Source organism: Oratosquilla oratoria, chromosome 24 (genome assembly GCF_046742065.1).
Source record: "Oratosquilla oratoria isolate Oo_2021 chromosome 24, ASM4674206v1, whole genome shotgun sequence".
NCBI lineage: Eukaryota > Metazoa > Arthropoda > Malacostraca > Stomatopoda > Squillidae > Oratosquilla > Oratosquilla oratoria.
Genome location: NC_134800.1, coordinates 8,122,135 through 8,141,936, shown reverse-complemented (window position 1 = coordinate 8,141,936; position 19,802 = coordinate 8,122,135). Strand labels below are relative to the sequence as shown.

Here is a 19,802-nt window from a genome sequence, read left to right as displayed (position 1 = left end):
CTTCTCGTAAGTGAGGTTCATTTTGAGCTCATTCACAGTGACGAGTTTTCTAAATTTTAACATGCTAAAGTGCTTGACCATCATGCTGTCGTTGAGTTTAGGTTGCATACCCTAAGTCTGGTTCATTTTGAACTCAGTCACAGTGACCCACTTTCCTACTTTTACGGTGCTAAAGTGCTCGGACAAAGTACAAAGCAAGGTGGACATGAAGAGCCTTAGACCAAGGGCGTGGCGGGGGCACCCCTCCAAACTTGGGCCTTTTCACCCAGTATTCACTTTTGGGCCTGTGGCACCCATACTGTATCCCTGAGTGGTGTCAAATTGGACTCCACGGCAGCCCTGGACGCCCTCGACCTGTGGGTGATATGGCGGGTAATTCAGAGCAGGTGACCAATATGACCCAAAATCCAAAAAATCTCATCGACCGATTTGGTCCAAACTTGCCTCACATGTAAAGAGTCGGACAAAGTACAAAGCAAGGTAGACATGATCAGCCTTAGCCCAAGGGCGTGGAGGTGGCTCCCCTCCAAACTTGGGCTTTTTCACCCTGTATTCGCTTTTGGGCCTGTGGCACCCATACCGTATCCCTGAGTGGTGTCAAATTGGACTCCACGGCAGCCCTGGACGCCCTCGACCTGTGGGTGATATGGCGGATAAATCGGAGCAGGTGACCAATATGACCCAAAATCCAAAAAATCTCAAACGAGAAACCATATGAATTTTGCCCAAAATCTGAAGGTGACCGATTTGGTCCAAACTTGCCCCACAGATAGAGAGTCGGGCAAAGTACAAAGCAAGGTAGACATGAACAGCCTTAGCCCAAGGGCGTGGCTGTGGCACCCCTCCAAACATGGGCCTTTTCACCCAATAATCACTTTTGGGCCTGTGGCACCCATACCGTATCCCTGAGTGGTGTCAAATTGGACTCCACGGCAGCCCTGGACGCCCTCGACCTGTGGGTGATATGGCGGATAAATCGGAGCAGGTGACCAATATGACCCAAAATCCAAAAAATCTCAAACGAGAAACCATATGAATTTTGCCCAAAATCCGAAGGTGACCGATTTGGTCCAAACTTGTCTCACAGGTAGAGAGTCGGACAAAGTACAAAGCAAGGTAGACATGAACAGCTTTAGACCAAGGGCTTGGCGGTGGCACCCCAACTTGGACCTTTTATCCCAGTGATCACTTTTGGGCCTGTGGCACCCATACCATATCCATGAGTGGTGTCAAATTGGACTCCACGGCAGCCCTGGATGCCCTCGACCTGTGGGTGATATGGCGGGTAAATCGGTGCAGGTGACCAATATGACCCAAAATCCAAAAAATCTCAAACGAGAAACCATATGAATTTTGCCCAAAATCCGAAGGTGACCGATTTGGTCCAAACTTGCCTCACAGATAGAGAGTCGGGCAAAGTACAAAGCAAGGTAGACATGAACAGCCTTAGACCAAGGGCGTGGCTGTGGCACCCCTCAAAACTTGGGCCTTTTCACACAAAAATCACTTTTGGTCCTGTGGCACCCATACCGTATCCCTGAGTGGTGTCAAATTGGACTCCACGGCAGCCCTTGACGCCCTCGACCTATTAATGATATGGCGGGAAAATCGGGGCTGGTGACCAATATGACCCATAATCCAAAAATCTCAAAGGAGAAGCCATATGAATTTTGCCCAAAATCCGAAGGTGACCGATTTGGTCCAAACTTGCCTCACAGGTAGAGAGTTGGACAAAGTACAATGCAATGTAGACATGAAGAGCCTTAGCCCAAGGGCGTGGCGGGGGCACCCCTCCAAACTTGGGCCTTTTCACCCAGTATTCACTTATGGGCCTGTGGCACCCATACCATATCCATGAGTGGTGTCAAATTGGACTCCACGGCAGCCCTGGATGCCCTCAACCTGTGGGTGATATGGCGGGCAAATCGGAGCAGGTGACCAATATGACCCAAAATCCAAAAAATCTCAAACGAGAAACCATATGAATTTTGCCCAAAATCCGAAGGTGACCGATTTGGTCCAAACTTGCCTCACAGATAGAGAGTCGGGCAAAGTACAAAGCAAGGTAGACATGAACAGCCTTAGACCAAGGGCGTGGCAGTGGCACCCCTCCAAACATGGGCTTTTTCACCCAGTATTCACTTACGGGCCTGTGGCATCCATATCGTATCCCTGAGTGGTGTCAAATTGGACTCCACGGCAGCCCTGGACGCCCTCGATCTGTGGGCGATATGGCGGGTAAATCGGAGCAGAAGACCAATATGACCAAAAATCCAATAAATCTCTAACGAGAAACCATATGAATTTTGCCCAAAATCCGAAGGTGACCGATTTGGTCCAAACCTGCCTCACAGGTAGAGTCGGACAAAGTACAATGCAAGGTAGACATGAACAGCCTTAGACCAAGGGCGTGACGGTGGCACCCCTCCAAACTTGGGCCTTTTCACCCAGTATTCACTTTTGGGCCTGTGGCACCCATACCGTATTTTACTAGTTCTTCATATAAGGGCTTCAGCTAAGGCTGGGAGACAACATTTGGTGAAAATCTCTGTGGTCTGGATGTGAAACAAAACATCTACTTTCTTCTTTTATTTACACAGCACATGGGATTACCCTCCTTCTAAAATACATTGGATTCTGACTTGCATATTAGTATCTTAAATTTAGTATACATAGTAGTCACCTATATAATAATCCTTAAAACGACCTTTAAAGAATTTGCATTATAAATGGTAAAACAATATTTACTATCATACCCCATGAGCAATTATTCCATCAATATTATAATCTTAAGGTAGTGACATCTTAGCAGATTGAAGTTATGATCTAAAAGGTAAAACATTACATATTACAATGGAAAGATATTTAAATAATCTCTTTATTCACTTTTAAGTCTATGTATAATAACAATCAACGACAATTACTCAAATGTAGGAGTAATTTCATATTAACCCCTTCCCTTCCAACAATAAGTATACTCATTTTTTCAGGGCTGTTCTTTTTGAGAGTTGGAGGAGCACACTCGCCCAAATGTTGATTTACATTCTGGACCTCACAATGTGTATACTCATCAATGTTTGACTTCTGTTAGCCTTTCTTCGTTCAAGAGGAGCCATCTCATACATCTGGCAACACAACACAGCCACCTGTGTGGTGCTGGTTTCTCCAGTTGCTTCAAGGCTTTTTACCTTACTACATTTTTATTTATTTCTGGCAAACTATTAAGACTACAATGAACACAGTGATTCAAGCCTGGAGGACTCTGATAGCGAGTCTGACAGTTCAATGGCATCACTTTAGTGAAGACTCCAATAGCGAATCAGAACTACTTAGTCACATCAATGGTGACCCCTACAGGTGTCAAGTGATAACCTCACCCCTCCTTGTCCCCCTTATCCTTTCACTGGAGAGCCAAATATTTAACATGAAGTCAATGCAGATGATATCAGAACCTCTTGATTTCTTTTGCCTTTATTTTGACGAGAAAATAGATATTACTATTTGTGCTGATGTTTTTAATAACATTTTGTTAATCTAAAAGTATACTTGTCCCTACCTACATAGAAATTAATTCTTAGATCTTAATTTTGAAATATCAGATAACTGGAAAACAAATAATTCCCAGATAGATAGGTTAAAAATGCTATCAAGAAAAAATAAATACAGTAATAATCTAATTTTGGAAAACTTTCAGAAAGAAAAAAAAAAAAAAAAAAAAAAAGTAAATGCTGGGGATGGGGTTGAAGGATTTGATTTTCATACATGGAGCACATCTTCACGAGGAATGATATTCCCTGACAAAGTCACATCATATATATGACATATACCTTCTAATGGCAATCTTTCCACAGAAAGGTTTCTTGTATGTGTTAGTTCATCACATGCTTTGTAAGGTCACTCTCATGTGAGAAACCTAAAGTATATAAATCATACTGAGGAGGCTTCTCTACTATGTGATGTCTTAAAGTGACAACACTGTCTCCTGAGAAAACTCCATCTCATAGGTCACACTAGAATGTTTTTTTCTGTATCAATCATCATGTGCAGTTTCACACCACTCTTTCTGAGAAAACTATAGCACAAATACAAAACTGGAGAGGCTTTTCTCAGTTGTAGGTAATGGCATCCTTTTGAGAGTGATCATACTTGAGAGGGATATTCTATACAAGGAACAATGATAAATATCTGCATGTGATGGTCCTCTGAGATGGATTTCAGTCAGCATTCTTCTGTATTCATCTTCCAAACTTTGAGGAATCCATGAAAGGTCTGAGGAAAATTGCAAGCCATTATGGAATTATTGATCTCCAATTAATGAAATATTAGACCAAAGCTAAAATCACTCCCACATACAAACCACATTAGGAAAGCTTCTTTCCCAAGTTGGTCATTATATGTAATTTGAGGTCTTCTGTGATAAAGCTGCATCACATAGGTCACACTGGAAATATTTCTTCCCTGCATGGGTCCTCGTACGGCTTTTGAAATTTATTTTCTGTGAGGAACCTATATTGCATAGGTCAAACTGGAAAGGCTTCTTTCCTGTGTGGGTCATCACATGACTTATCAGAGCACTCTTCTCTGAGAAGGCTCCTTTGTACAGGGCATCCTAGACAGGCTTCTCCCTTGTATGGGTATAAACATGACTTTCCAGTTTTCTCTTCTGTGAGAAAGCTTTATTACATATGCCACAGTAGAAAGACTTCTCTTCTGTGTGGGTCATCACATGCCTATTGAGACTTCCTTTCCATGAGAAAGCTGCACTGCATATGTCACATTGGAAAGGTTTCTCTCCTGTGTGGGTCATCACGTGTTTTTTGAGAGTTCCCTTCAGTGAGAAAGCCACACCACATACGTCACAGTGGAATGGCTTCTCTCCAGTGTGGATCATCATATGATTTTTGAGATGACTCTTCAGTGAGAAAGCCGTATCACATAGGTCACACTGGAAAGGTTTCTCTCCTGTGTGGGCCCTCATATGGCTTTTGAGATGACTCTTCTGTGAGAAAGCTTTATTGCATACGTCACATTGGAAAGGCTTCTCTCCTGTGTGAGTCCTCATATGGGTTTTCAGACCACCCTTCAATGAGAAAGCTGCATCACACTGACCACACTGGAATGGCCTCTCCCCTGTGTGGGTGAACACATGCTTTTTCAGGGCATTCTTGCGTGAGAAAGCTGCATCACATATGTCACAGTGGAAAGGCTTTTCTCCAGTGTGGGTCATCATATGGTCTTTGAGAGCACTCTGCAGTGAGAAAGCTAAATCGCATAGGTCACATTGGAAAGGTTTCTCTCCTGTGTGGGTCATCATATGGTTTTTGAGAGAACGCTTCTGTGAGAAAGTTGTACTGCATAGGTCACATTGGAAAGGAATCTCTCCTGTGTGGGTCCTCATATGACTTTTCAAACCACTCTTCACTAAGAAAGCTGCATCACACAGGCCACACTGGAAAGGCCTCTCCCCTGTGTGGGTGAACACGTGCTTTTTCAGGCCACTCTTGCGTGAGAAAGCTGCATCACATATGTCACAGTGGAAAGGTTTCTCTCTAGTGTGGGTCATCATATGGTTTTTAAGAGCACTCTTCACTGAGAAAGCTGCATCACATAGGTCACACTGGAAAGGCTTCTCCCCTGTGTGGGTCCTTATATGGCTTTTGAGAGCACTCTTCTGTGAGAAAGCTGCATCACATAGGTCACATTGGAAAGGTTTCTCTCCTGTGTGGGAGCTCATATGACTTTTGAGAACACTTTTCTGTGAGAAAGCTGCATTGCATATGTCACAGTGGAAAGGCTTCTCTCCTGTGTGAGTCCTCATATGGGTTTTCAAACCACTCTTCACTAAGAAAGCTGCATCACACACGCCACACTGGAATGGCCTCTCCCCTGTGTGGGTCAACATGTGCCTTTTCAGGACACTCTTCTGTGAGAAAGCTTTACTGCATATGTCACAATGGAAAGGCTTTTCTCCAGTGTGGGTCATCATATGGTTTTTGAGAGACCTCTTCTGTGAGAAAGCTGCATCACATATGTCACACTGGAAAGGTTTCTTCCCTGTGTGGGTCCTCATGGCTTTTGATATAATGCTTCTGTGAGAAACCTGCATTGCATAAGTCACACTGTATAGGCTCCTTCTTTGTACTGGTTTTCATATGTCTTTTTAGATTATATTTAAGTGAGAAAGCTACATCACATTCACATTCAAAAGGATTCTCTCCTGTGTGGCTCATTACATGACTTTGGAGAGCGCATTTCCATAATAACAGTTACACTTGAACTGCTTCTCTCCTGCATGGGTCACTATATGGCTTTTGAGATTACACGTATTATTGTATGATACACTGCAAGTCACATTGGAAAGGCTTCTGTCCTGTGTGGGTCACCATACAGTTTCTTAGATTATCATTCCGGGAGAAACCTGTGTCACAATGATCACACAGAAAAGGCACCTACACTGTGTGGGTTATCAAATGCTCTTTGAGGTAATCCTTTCCTAAGAAAGCTGCACTATATAGGTCATACTAGGAAGGTTTTTCTCCTCTGTCGGTCATCACGTACTCTTTGGAGATTATCCTTTTGTGAGGAAGCTTGCATCACAAAAGTCACACTGGAAAGGCTTCTCTCCTGCTCTATCATATGCACTCTGAAATGTTTTTGTGAAAAAATATATATATATAATAAATGGATAAATAATCACACTGGCCGTACTGGAAAACTTGCTGTCTTGTATGGGTCGTCACATAATTTCAGACTGTTTTTGTAAGAGAAGACAGTTTTGCAGATTACATTGGGAAAGTTTCTCTCCTGTGCAGGTCATGTGGATTTTGATAGAGTCAAACCACAAAGGTCATGCTGGAAGGTCTCTTTACTCTGTAGGTCATCCCACTACCCTTTCATGAGAAGCTGCATTCCAAATGTCACACTGGAAACAGATTACATTGGACAGGCTTTTCGCTTTTAATTTGAAAGCTCAATTCTGTGGTTGTAATGTGGGAAACATTCCAAACCACACTCACAGATATGATTCAAAATTCCATTTCTGGAAGAAGGAAATATCCTAATCAATCTCATCCAAAATGGCTTGATAGAGATAAAAGGCTTACAAGAAATAATAGTGCTCTGAATTCTCTAATGATTTATTAAAGTTATGTGACACCCAGAATATACCAAAGAAGTCTGCAGAGCCAACAGTGTCTGTCACCAATCAACATAAACATTCATGCAATTGTAATGTGTGAGATATTTTACTCAGTTTTGCATTCATGAGAAAACTCAGTCCTAACTTAGCCACACCATATGTTGCTGGAATTTTTTTTTTCTATAAAGATGATCAAAGAGAATAGAAAAAAAAAAAAAAAAATAAATAAAATAAAAAATAATAATAATAATAATAATAATAAAATACTAATAAATAGCAGATGTGATTCCACATGTAAATACTTTTGCAAGACTTATCTATTACAAATTTAAAAAATTACCTCAAAACATGGCAAGAGAAAAGAAAAAGGTAACAATAAAAGCTGGAAAAAGGTTACGAGTTGTTTTTCAGGGTTTTTTCTTGAGTTACTTAACGTCTTCTGTGTGGGTCATCACATGCCTATTGAGACTTCCTTTCCATAAGAAAGCTGCACTGCATATGTCACATTGGAAAGGTTTTTCTCCTGTATGGGTCATCACATGTCTTTTGAGAGTTCCTTTCTGTGAGAAAGCTGCAATGCATAAGTCACATTGGAAAGGTTTTTCTCCTGTGTGGGTCATCACATGATGTTTGAGAGTTCGTTTCTGTGAGAAAGCCACACCACATATGTCACAGTGGAATGGCTTCTCTCCAGTGTGGATCATCATATGATTTTTGAGATGACTCCTCTGTGAGAAAGCTGTATCACATAGGTCACACTGGAAAGGTTTCTCTCCTGTGTGGGCCCTCATATGGCTTTTGAGAGTACTCTTCTGTGAGAAAGCTGCATTGCATAGGTCACAGTGGAAAGGCTTCTCTCCTGTGTGAGTCCTCATATGGGTTTTCAGAACACTCTTCACTAAGAAAGCTGCATCACACACGCCACACTGGAAAGGCTTCTTCCCTGTGTGGGTCAACATGTGCCTTTTCAGAACACTCTTCTTTGAGAAAGCTTTACTGCATATGTCACAATGGAAAGGCTTCTCTCCAGTGTGGATCATGATATGGTCTTTGAGAGCACTCTGCAGTGAGAAAGCTAAATCACATATGTCACACTGGAAAGGTTTCTCCCCTGTGTGGGTCCTCATATGGCTTTTGAGAGCACTCTTCTGAGAGAAAGCTGCATCACATAGGTTACACTGGAAAGGCTTCTCTCCTGTGTGGGTCCTCATATGACTTTTCAGAACAATCTTCTCTAAGAAAGCTGCATCACACACGCCACACTGGAAAGGCTTCTTCCCTGTGTGGGTCAACATGTGCCTTTTCAGGCCACTCTTCTCTGAGAAGGCTTTACTGCATATGTCACAATGGAAAGGCTTTTCTCCAGTGTGGGTCATCATATGGTTTTTGAGAGACCTCTTCTGTGAGAAAGCTGCATCACATATGTCGCACTGGAAAGGTTTCTCCCGTGTGTGGGAACTCATGGCTTTTGATATAATGCTTTTGTGAGAAACCTGCATTGCAAAAGTCACACTGCATAGGCTCCTTCTTTGTACTGGTTTTCATACGTCTTTTTAGATTATATTTATGTGAGAAAGCTACACTGCATTCACATTCAAAAGGATTCTCTCCTGTGTGGCTCATTATATGACTTTGGTGAGTACCTTTCCATGATAACAGTTATTCTTGCACTGCTTCTCTCCTGCATGGGTCACTATATGGCTTTTGAGATTACACGTATTATTGTATGATACACTGCAAGTCACATTAGAAAGGCTTCTGTCCTGTGTGGGTCACCATACAGTTTCTTAGATTATCATGATTATCATTCCAGGAGAAACTTGTGTCACAATGATCACACAGAAAAGGCACCTACACTGTGGGTCATCAAATGCTCTTTGAGATAATCCTTTCCTAAGAAAGGTGCACTATATAGGTCATACTAGGAAGGTTTTTCTCCTCTGTCAGTCATCACATACTCTTTTGAGATTATTCTTTTGTGAGGAAGCTTGCATCACAAGTCACAATGGAAAGGCTTCTCTCCTGTTTTATCATATGCACACTGAAATGTTTTTGTGAGAAAAAAAAAAAAATCAAGGCAATATTATAATTACTTCTCATTAAAATCCAGCAAACTTATGTATTCGAAAGATAAACTAATTCAAAATTTTTGACTAACATCACAGAAATGCATCAAATAACCATCAAATGTTTGAGAACTTTTCCCCAATACTATTATATTTAACATGCTCCTAGTTGACAGCCACTTCAGAAATTCAAAATATCAAAAAGACTAAAGAATCATTCTTACTCGAGAGGTGCTACCAAAAATTAAAGACTGTGCTGACAAGGCTCTTGAAGGAGGGTGGCAACAAAAATTCCAGATTAAATATAACATCATTTAGACAGGTACATTATTTGTCCATTTGGGTGTTTTACCATCAAGGTGAATAAACTTACCATTATTCAGATTAATATGCCACTTCCACTTTCTTGTGTTGTATCATCAGTTTACCTAATTGGTATACAGGAAAGTAGTAACACTCGTTGAGTCCTATCCCCTATTCTTTAATTTTTTTCATCATACTTAACCTAAAATTCATATATGGTTCTAATTATATGCTTGATTTCCAATTTTCATATCTATGTTTGAACTAGTGCCATTTTAATCTTGGGCTATATCACCTAGACTATTCCATGTATTTAGGCATCTGTATGGAAAACTATATTCCTTTACATCCTTTAGACATCTTAATTAGTTCCCATGACCTCTTATAGCCATCCCCTCTTTAATCAGATCTCTTTTGTCAAAGCTATCTATCTCCTGTAGTGACCTGAATACTGTAATCATATTGCATTTTTCTCTTTGATTTTTCAGCTTTGGCAAAACCAGTGCTTTTAGTTTTTTTTTCATGTGGTTTATCTGCTAGGCTGGGGATCAGTATAATTGCTGCCCTTTGTATTTAAAGGATTACATAGGAAGACCATGCTGACAGGAGACCTTTTGGTCCATAACAAGGTAGGATCCAAAAAAATTAAATGAACAAATAAATATATAATGATAAGTAATAAACAGATTAATAATAATTTATAATGAATAATACATAAATAAAAAATCAACATAATAATAAATAAATAAAATAAAAGGCAGGCATTGCAGCATATTGCTTAGGTATTTATCTAAATGAATCTTAAAACTTTGAATTGTACTACATTGCACTGCCTCGGTGTAGGACCATACTACTGATGCATATTCCAGTCTTGGATGGTTCAGGGTTATGACGAGTTTTTTCATCATCTCTTCATCCTTACAGTGAAACGCCATTTTAGTCTTCTGCAGTAATCCGTATGTCTCTCCCACAGTCCTGCTGATATATCTGTTAAGTGACAGGTTGTTTTTTATCAACACTCCCAGGCATTCATACCGTGGGAAGTCATACATACATAATCAAAAGGCCTAAAGCAAGTTTAGGTGTTTTCAGCAACTATTTTATAGTTGCTATGCTATTTCATCATTAAGTCGTCTGTATAGGTAAGCCCTCTGGTTCTGGTGTGGGGGAGATCACTTGTGAAGAGGTTTAATAAGGCAGATGAGAGTATTGCTCCTTGGGAAATCCTACTGAAGTCTATAGTTATTGGATTGCTTTGGGACATCACCTGGGGAATTATCACCCCAGAACATCCACCTGAAGAACTGTCACCCCAGGATAGCCCACCTGAAGAACTGTCACTCCAGACCACAATGAATGGAAGATAAGGATGTGATGTAACTTAATCTAACCAGAGGCTACTAATTCTCAACTTATACAACTGAAGAATTGTGATCTCAGGGAAGTCTGGGATGACAATTTTTCAGGTGATCTTTTATGGGTTACCCTGTTCTGTCAGTCAGCTAATTTTTTTGTTTAGCTATTTCTTGTCAATGTTGCTGATGTTTATGATTAGTTTGATTCCAATATTACACAAACACATTTTTACTATTTTCTTTTTTGTATTGCAATGATCTTTATTTTTCTATGAAATGGTTATGTTAGGTTAGGTTAGAACCCATTGGACAATGTAAGTTTCATGTTAGATATCCATGCTTGTGTGATTCTGGTATTTTATCTCTATCTCTAGTAGTGATTGGTCTGTAGGATGCCAAGTTTCCTGGGTGTTTGTTGAATTTTAATACAGAAATCATATAAGCTCTTACGCAAAGATTGTTGGAATTTTGATGTACTACCAAAGTGGTGCAAACTCAGTCAAGGGCTTTATTGCATTTACTGTTTTAATTGGATTTTTAAGATTTTATCAAGACCTTCTGTATGAGAGATTTTCTATATCTTTCTTTTACCCTTCCACATCTTTGTTGAAGAAGGGGTGGGGTAGTATCTCTAGTTGGATGGACTTATGAATTTTCATTGGTAATTTCTTTAGAAGTACACACATATGCAAAATAGCATTAGAAAATTGAATGTTAATTTTGTAAATCATATACATTTTTCTTGGTAGAAATCAATAACAGAAAATGTCACTAGAGCTATGCATAACAGCATCAACTCCTTTAGACATTATCTTTGTTTTGAAAGATTTGGAGGTCAAAGACAACAGACACTTTGACAACCTCTAGAATTACAGGTACCACATTACTTAATGCAAGTTACATTAGGTAGGTAGGTTAAGTTAGGTTAGATAGTTTAGGGTAGGTGGGTTAGAATAGACGAATTTATACTTAATTTCTTTGACCTACAACCAACAACATGAAATTCAAAGGAAGGAAATTTCAGGTCATAAACTTCAACTGTTTAAAGGAATATAATGATAGAAGTCATTTTGACCCTGCACAGATCAAACAACATATCTATGACCTTGGTGTGATTTCAAAGAGCATATAACAAAAGTAGCAAAAAGGTGTTTCCAACTGTCTGGTTGATTTTTGAGGACTTTTAAGTCACAGGATAAAATCAGAATGTTAACCCTGTGGAAGTCCCTGGTTTTACTAAGTTTGGACTATTGCTCACAGTTATGGAGCCGAACTAGTGCAAATGAAATAAGTGCGATAGAGAAACAGAGACAGTTTACTAAAAACATTGAAAATCTGAAAAAATTGTGCATATTCTGATAAATTAAAGATGCTAAAAATATATTCACAGGAGAGAAGAGACAGATGCATAGTGATATACTTCTGGAAGACACTTGAGAACAGGGTGCCAAATCCAATAAGTAGATCATAGAAAGCGTTCCTGTACTGTGGGTGAAGTCCCTACACCAAATGCTATTTCCAGGTAGAAGCTAAGAAGGCCATCGCATTGTTCTCTAGGTTAGCTATGTCCGTTACCTCGGTTAATTTAGCCATTAATTCCGCCTTTTTGAGCCATTGGGCCTTATATACTCTGTTGTTGCTTCCTATTAATACATTATGTATTTACTTTATAAAAAATAAAGTTGTGAATATGTAGTAAATATAGTCATCGATTGCCTACTTCGAAACTGTGAAAACCTTTACCATTGGGGAAACATCTAGTGTTTCCTTGGGGACCCGATGTAACCATTTATTATGTTAGTATCAAATATATTGTGGCTCATATACTTTCATTGTTGTTTCTCATTGTTGAATGAGTACCAACTTTCTAAAAAATTATGAAAGTAAAAGATGTTGTGAAGGACCTGAGTGGTGGTGGATTGAAACTTTACTTTCAAGTGTCAGATAAATCAGATGGTGAGAACAGCAGGCTATCACTTACGAAATATAGCCTTTGTTACTTTGTAAGAAAGTATCTTGACGAGAATACTACCAAAATGCTCATTCATAACTATGTAATTAGTAAACTTGACTATTGTAATTGTTTGTACTATGGCCTCCCTATCTACTGAGAAAGCTGCAACTTGTCATGAATAGAGCCGCAAGGTTAATTAAAGGGTTATCTTCACGTGAGAGAATAACACCAACTTTAATTGCCCTGCACTGGTTACCAATTAAGGCCAGACTTGTGTATAAAATATGTGTGATGGCCTATCAGGCATTAAATTCTAGTAGACCCAAATATAAACGTGATCTCCTCGATGACTTTCATATAGACTCAGATATGTTGTTAAGACAGTGTGATGCCACTACATTTAACATTAGCCACGGTATAATCTGGATATTGGATTTAGAGCCTTTGAAAACTGCTCGTAGACTCTAAGTCTATAACAAATTACCTTTAAATCTTAAGATGGCCGAAAATGTTGAAATATTCAAGAAAAGATTGAAGACACACTTGTTTACTGAGTGTTATGATCTGGAAGATACGACTATGAAGCAAGAATATAAGTGTTAGTTTGTATGAGGTCGGCTTTGGAATACGGCCGAGAAACTCCAACTACATAAGATACGTAAGTAACGTAAACAAAATTGTGATCGATTACGGTCCGGAGTACCAGGGAGCTAAGTAGGTAATCGATCACAGTTGAGTACAGTTGAAGTTTACTGGAAGAGGCCTTATGTGGCCTGTGACTCCAGTGTGGCAGCCTGATTTCTAGTATGGTGTTGGTGCTGGCGGCGTGCAGTGTTAATTTGCTCAAGTAAGTCTATAGTTATATATTTGCACTTGTTCCTCCCAGAAATTGCCAAGCCTTGCCTCAAAACTTTCGAGTGTGTCTGCATTTACCACCCATTCTGGCAGCTCATTCCAATTGACTATTGTTAAAGGAGTACTTTCTCCGATCCAACCGTGCTCTTGGCTTAAATATTTTCCAACTATTTCCCCTTGTACTGGATCCCTCTCTAAATTCAAAGAGACCCTCAGTGCAGTCTCTATCATATACACCAGTGACAATTTTGTAGGTCTCAATGGGACCTTTCGCAGTCAGGCTCGTAGATTCCTATTAGCGCTAGATTTTTCAATTGTCTCGGATTTCACGAGGCATAGGGGTGACTTAGCTAATTTGGAAATCGATATTTAAAAAAAGATACGCCATAAATTGCTGGATAAATGTATTTAAAATTAAAAACATGACTCTTAATGTTATAATTTTTACTTACTGGTGTGTGATAAGGCTTTGTTAATTTAATTATAAGGTAAAACTAAAAATAGGTAATTATTTTTACTGAAGTAACTATGAGCAGCAAAAATAAGAGGATGTTGATTTCGGTTTGTGCATTTTATCTGAGAGTGTTGAAAAATAATGGATATTACTGTCACGTCCTGTATTTGTATAATTATATGAAGATAATCAGTGAGATAAAAAATAACAACAGTGGTGGCAGACATATAAAGTTAACGACATTTTTGTAAAGAATAGCCTCTTAGATCTGCTGGGCACTATTTTCAAATAAATATGACTAATTTACGTGTGCCGTGGCAAACTGCACGTCAGATTCAAGAAAATATAAGAGAAAGACCAAGTTTATTGTACTGAAAAAATTAAGTTCGATGCAAAATTATATTTTCGATACATTACATGGATTTGCCTATTGCTTGGTGCATTCAAATGAAAGTATATATCAGTATACGTCCATTGAAGTTGGTAGAAAATGACAAATTGCTTGGCTTGATACAATTATAGGCTGTTTTACGAATATATGTGATTATAAATAGAGACTCAAACAATGCTATATGCCGTTTGCAATCATGAAATTAATTGACTTAAATTTCAGACACAATAATATACAACGATACACCTCTGTAAGCTTGTAAAACTTGCCCAAAAAGTATTTATTTTCCGGCAAGAATTACAAAATCTGGCGGTGTCTGGTATCAATTTGCTCACTACGAAAGGTCCCATTTGGTCCCCCCAGGATCTCCTGTACGCTAAGGTGGGCAAGTTTAACTTCCTCAGTCTCTCTTCGTAAGATAACTCCTTGAGGGATGGCATTAATTTAGTTGCTCTCTGCTGTACATTCTCCATAGCCTCCAAATCCTTCACCAGATGGGGACGCCATACCGGGTTGGCTTACTCTAAGTGCGGCCTTACAAGAGCCGTGTACAGAGGCTTGAGAATGTTTCGTTCTAAATGTTGGAAGGTTCTTCTGATTAGCCCTACTATCATATTGGCTTTATTGATCTTTTCTGCCAAGTGGCTTGAGAAATTTAGTTTATCATCTATGATCACCCCTATGTCTTTTTCATTTCTTGTCTTACTGATGTTGCTGTACAAACTATAACCCTTCTCAGGACCGTTTCTAGTTCATCAGGCGCCCCAGGCAAGAATTCGTTATGCCCCTCCCCTCCCTCCCTCCTTCCCCCCTCCGGGCTGGAAATAATAACCTAAACAATTTCGAACACAACTAGCATCACAAGTTCCACAACAAAAACAACATACTTTATTTATTTGAATTATTCACGTAAAAAAAATACTTCTCTCATTTATTTATATATCAATTTTGGATGGCAATTTGGCAACCCCCCAAGCAAATGGCGCCCCAGGCGGCCTGTGTCGCCTGTGCCTAGAAATGGCCCTGACCCTTCTCTTCCATTGTGGTCCTCCCTATCCTCATATACTTGCTCTTCTCTGGATGAAAACTTAGGAGCCACCTCTCTGTCCATTCTTTGAGTTCGTCCAGGTCCCACTGTAACCTATCACAGTCTTCAGTGCTTTGTATTGTCCTTTATATCTTAATTATGTTTACTTTATATTTAAATATGTTTCTTTTTTATAAAAAGAATACACACGTATCAATCAGAAACAATAATAAGAGTATATAAGGCATCATACACCTGATAACACGATAAATAGTCAAATAGGTAGATAGGCCCCCCCGTAAGGAAACACCACTGACCCAGTGTTTACAAAGGATTACAAAGGCGGAGCATGCCGACAGGAGACCTTTTGGTCCATATCTAGGTCGGATGTACCAGATAAAGAGTTGGAGGGACTTTACCCTGACTGCTCTACAGAATGTATGTGGACTAATTGTGGTGAAGGTTAAGGTATTAAGGTGTATGACCATGTACAATTTTGTGCATATATGACTAATAGTGAAAAAGCTCCACCCGCAGTGCTACGTAATACCTTACTGAACTAGTGTTGAAAGCATGTCCGCAGACTTAGTTTTGCCTTACTTTTTTTATGTATATAAATTTCCCCTTTTAAGTATATTGCAACTAGAATGTCATCACGTAATTAACCAAAAATGATGGTTTACTATCAAAGACCATATGATGACCCACACTGGAGAGAAGCCTTTCCACTGTGAGATATGCAGAGCAGCTTTCTCACGGAAGGCTTATCTCAAAGGGCATATGAGGACCCACATAGTGGAGAAACCTTTCCAGTGTGACCTATGTGATGCAGCTTTCTCATGGAAGGGATGTCTCAATGGGCATGTGATGGCCCACACTGGAGAGAAGCCTTTCCACTGTGACATATGCAGTAAAGCTTTCTCACTGAAGGCTGATCTCAAAAGCCATATGAGGACCCACACAGTGGAGAAACCTTTCCAGTGTGACCTATGTGATGTAGCTTTCCCATGGAAGGCTGATCTCAAAGGGCATATGAGGACCCACACAGGGGAGAAGCCTTTCCACTGTGATCTATGCTGTGCATCTTTCTCATATAAGGGTAATCTCAATAAGCATAAGAAAATCCACACAGGATAGAAGCTTTTTTAATGTGATTTTTATGTTGGAGTGAGGTTTGGTATAAAATTTTCTTAATGGAGATCCATAATTCTACAGTGGCTGGCAACCTTCCTCATACCCTTTCATAGATTTCTCAAGGTTTAGAAGATGAATGCAGGATGACATTCCCTGAAATCCATCTCAAAGGACCATTACATGCAGAAACTCATTGTTGCTTGGACAGAATATCCTTCTCAAGAATGATCACTTTCAAAAGGCCTGTCATTACCTACATATGAGAGAAGCCTCTCCAATTTTATATTTGTGCTGTAGTTCTCTCAAAAGAGTGGTGTTAAACTATGCATGATGACATATACAGAGGAAAACATTCCAGTGACCTGTGGGATGGAATTTTCTCAGGAGACAGTGCTGTCATTTAGACATCACATAGTAGAGAATCCTTCTCAGTATGATTCATGTACTTCCGCTTTCTCATGCAAGAGTGACCATACAAAGCATGTGATGAACCAACATATGAGAAACCTTTCTGTGGAATGACTGCTATCAGAAAGCATATGTCATATATATGATTTCACTTGGTCAGATAACATCATTTCCAGTGGGGGTGCTGTGCCCCATGTGTGAAAATAAAATACTTGAACCCCTTTCCCAGTAACCTTTTTGCCAAAAGGCTTCCAAAGTCAGATGATTTTTTTTTTTTCCTGTTACTATTTTTATATTTTTTAATAGGGAATTATTTGTTTTTCTGTTATCTTGTTAAAAAAAGCCATATCAGTAAAATAATATCAATTATCTTATAAGAATTAAGACAAAAAATCAGGAGATTTCATATCTGCATTAAAATTTTTTGTGAAATACCTGGCTCTAGTGAAAGATTGAGGTTTTCTTCTGACAGCCGTAAGTGGCAACATTGAAATAAGTCAATTAGTTCTGATTACTGTTGAAGTCTTCACCTAATGTGATGCCATTAAACTGTCAAACTCCTCCAGGCTTCTGTATGACATGTCATCATCACTTGAATCACTATTTGTGTTTACTGTAGTCTGATAGTATGCTAGAATTAAAAACAAAATGTAGTTAGTTGAAGGGTGAAAAGCTAAGCATATACACTCTTTAAATGTCTTGAAGCAATGGAAGAATTGAGCAAGCAGCACTACACAGCCATGTTGTGTTGCCAGACATACAAGATGACTCATCTTGAATGAAGAAAGGCTAAGAGAATTTACATATTGATGAGTATACCTGTGAGCTCTGGAAAGCAAAGTGGCACTTGGAAGAGTATACCCATCCAACTCTGAAAAAGAAGATATGAGAAAACAAGTATACTTGTTGTTACCAGGGAAGGGGTTAATAGGAAATTACTCCTACTTTTGAGCAATTATCATTGTTATTACACAGTTCTTAAGAGTGAAAAAGATTAAATATCTCCATTGTAATATGTAATTTTCACTTCTTGGTTCATTAATCTGCTTAGATGTGAATACCTTAAGATTAAGTAGTGGATGGAATATGACTTCAGAATCATGGTGCTTTCACAAAATTAGAGGTGGAGATTTGCTTATTTATACACAATGCTTATGTGGTATCATAGTAGATATGACTTTGTTGTAGCATGTATAATGGAAATTCTTGAAAGATATTTTTAAGGACTATTATATAGTTGACTATACTAATTTTAAGATACTAATATGCAAGTCAGAATCAAATGTAAAATAGAAGCATTGTAATCCCATATGCTCTATAAATATATGAAGAAAACTTTGTTTTGCTTCACATCCAGACCACAGAGATTTTCACCTATGTTGTCTCCCAGTCTTAGGTGAAACCCTTATGTCATGGACTAGTAGATTAATATTTTATACAGACTAGTATTCCAGATCTACAGTACAGCAATATTCTACCTGGGTAGGAAGCATGAGCACCTTTGTTAGGTATTTACCTAGTTGTATTACACGGGAAGGGAGCTATGCTCATAGTGACCCGTCTTTGTATCTTTCAGCATCAAGTTTTTTTCTTAAAATCTTGAATAGTATTTGCACATACTGTTCCTTTATCTAAGTTATTCCTTCACTGTGGGGGAAGCTATTCTTTTTCCGATCTCTTCTATAGTTATCCTTTTTGAGTTTCTTTTCATGACCTCTTGTTTTTCCATTGTCATTTTTTAATAAATCATTCCTGTCAAGGTTTTCCATTCCTTTCATGATTCTAAATATAGTCAGTAGATCACCTCTTTCTCTTCTCTGCTCTAGTGTTGGTAGTTCCAATTTCAATAATTTTTGTTCGTATGTTAAATTGGAAAGAGCTGGTGCCAACTTTGTTGTTGCTCTGTATTCTTTCTAGTTTCCTTATATTCTTTTTAGTACCGGGTGTCCATAGTGTCGCTGCATATTCCAGCTTTGGTCTGATCTATGTAACTAATATTTTTTAAAAAATTTCTTCATCCAAGTAGCCAGATGCCACTTTCATTGACCTTAATAGGTTGTAGGTTTCACTGACTATTTTGTTTATATGTTTATCCGGTGTCATGTCCTTGCTGATTAATATTCCAAGGTCCCTTTCTGAGTGCACTTTTTTTTATTTCTTCACCAATTTTGTAATTTTTTGAAATTCTGTTTTTGCTTTTTCCAAACTCCATTATGCTACACTTCTTGATATTGAAGTTCACTTCCCACTTTTGAATCCATTTCCAGATTTTGTCCAGGTCTGATTGTAAAGAATTAGTCCTCTTCTGTTATTACTTTCTTTAATATTTTTGCATCATCTGCAAAGAAATTCATATAACATTCAACTCCTTAATCCATGTTGTTTATGTATATGGCAAACATGATTGGAGCAAACACTGACCCTTGTGGAACACCACTTATAATTCTTCCCTTTTCAGGGATTTGTCTGTAATTACTACTCTCATTTTTCTCCCAGTCAAGAAATCATCCATTCATTCTAATAATTTACCTGTGATGCCACCTATTGCTTCTAATTTTCTGATTAATTTCATGTGTGCCCATCCATCCCTCTCGTCTATTATATCTATTAGTCTCGAGTAGAAGCAGATTAGGTTTGTTGTACATGATCTTCTTTGTCTAAATCCAAATTGGCTTGGGTTTAGTATAGATTTTTCTTCCAGGTGTTTAACCCATCTA

The 19,802-nt window shown here is 38.8% G+C and overlaps 2 protein-coding genes across 2 annotated transcripts; both read right to left on the bottom strand.

The window, feature by feature from the left end:
* Nucleotides 1-1,944: 1,944 nt before the first annotated feature.
* LOC143038412 (uncharacterized) lies at nt 1,945-6,106 on the bottom strand. The gene has a single exon (XM_076207568.1). It carries the CDS (start codon nt 6,104-6,106, stop codon nt 4,610-4,612), a length of 1,497 nt encoding a protein of 498 aa, XP_076063683.1. The 3' UTR covers nt 1,945-4,609.
* A 527-nt stretch (nt 6,107-6,633) lies between these two features.
* Nucleotides 6,634-13,475, bottom strand: LOC143038413 (uncharacterized). Its single transcript, XM_076207569.1, has 2 exons — nt 13,360-13,475; nt 6,634-9,179 (listed from the first exon to the last, which is right to left on the bottom strand). Exon 2 carries the CDS (start codon nt 8,635-8,637, stop codon nt 7,564-7,566), a length of 1,074 nt encoding a protein of 357 aa, XP_076063684.1. The 5' UTR covers nt 8,638-9,179; nt 13,360-13,475; the 3' UTR covers nt 6,634-7,563.
* Nucleotides 13,476-19,802: the final 6,327 nt, after the last annotated feature.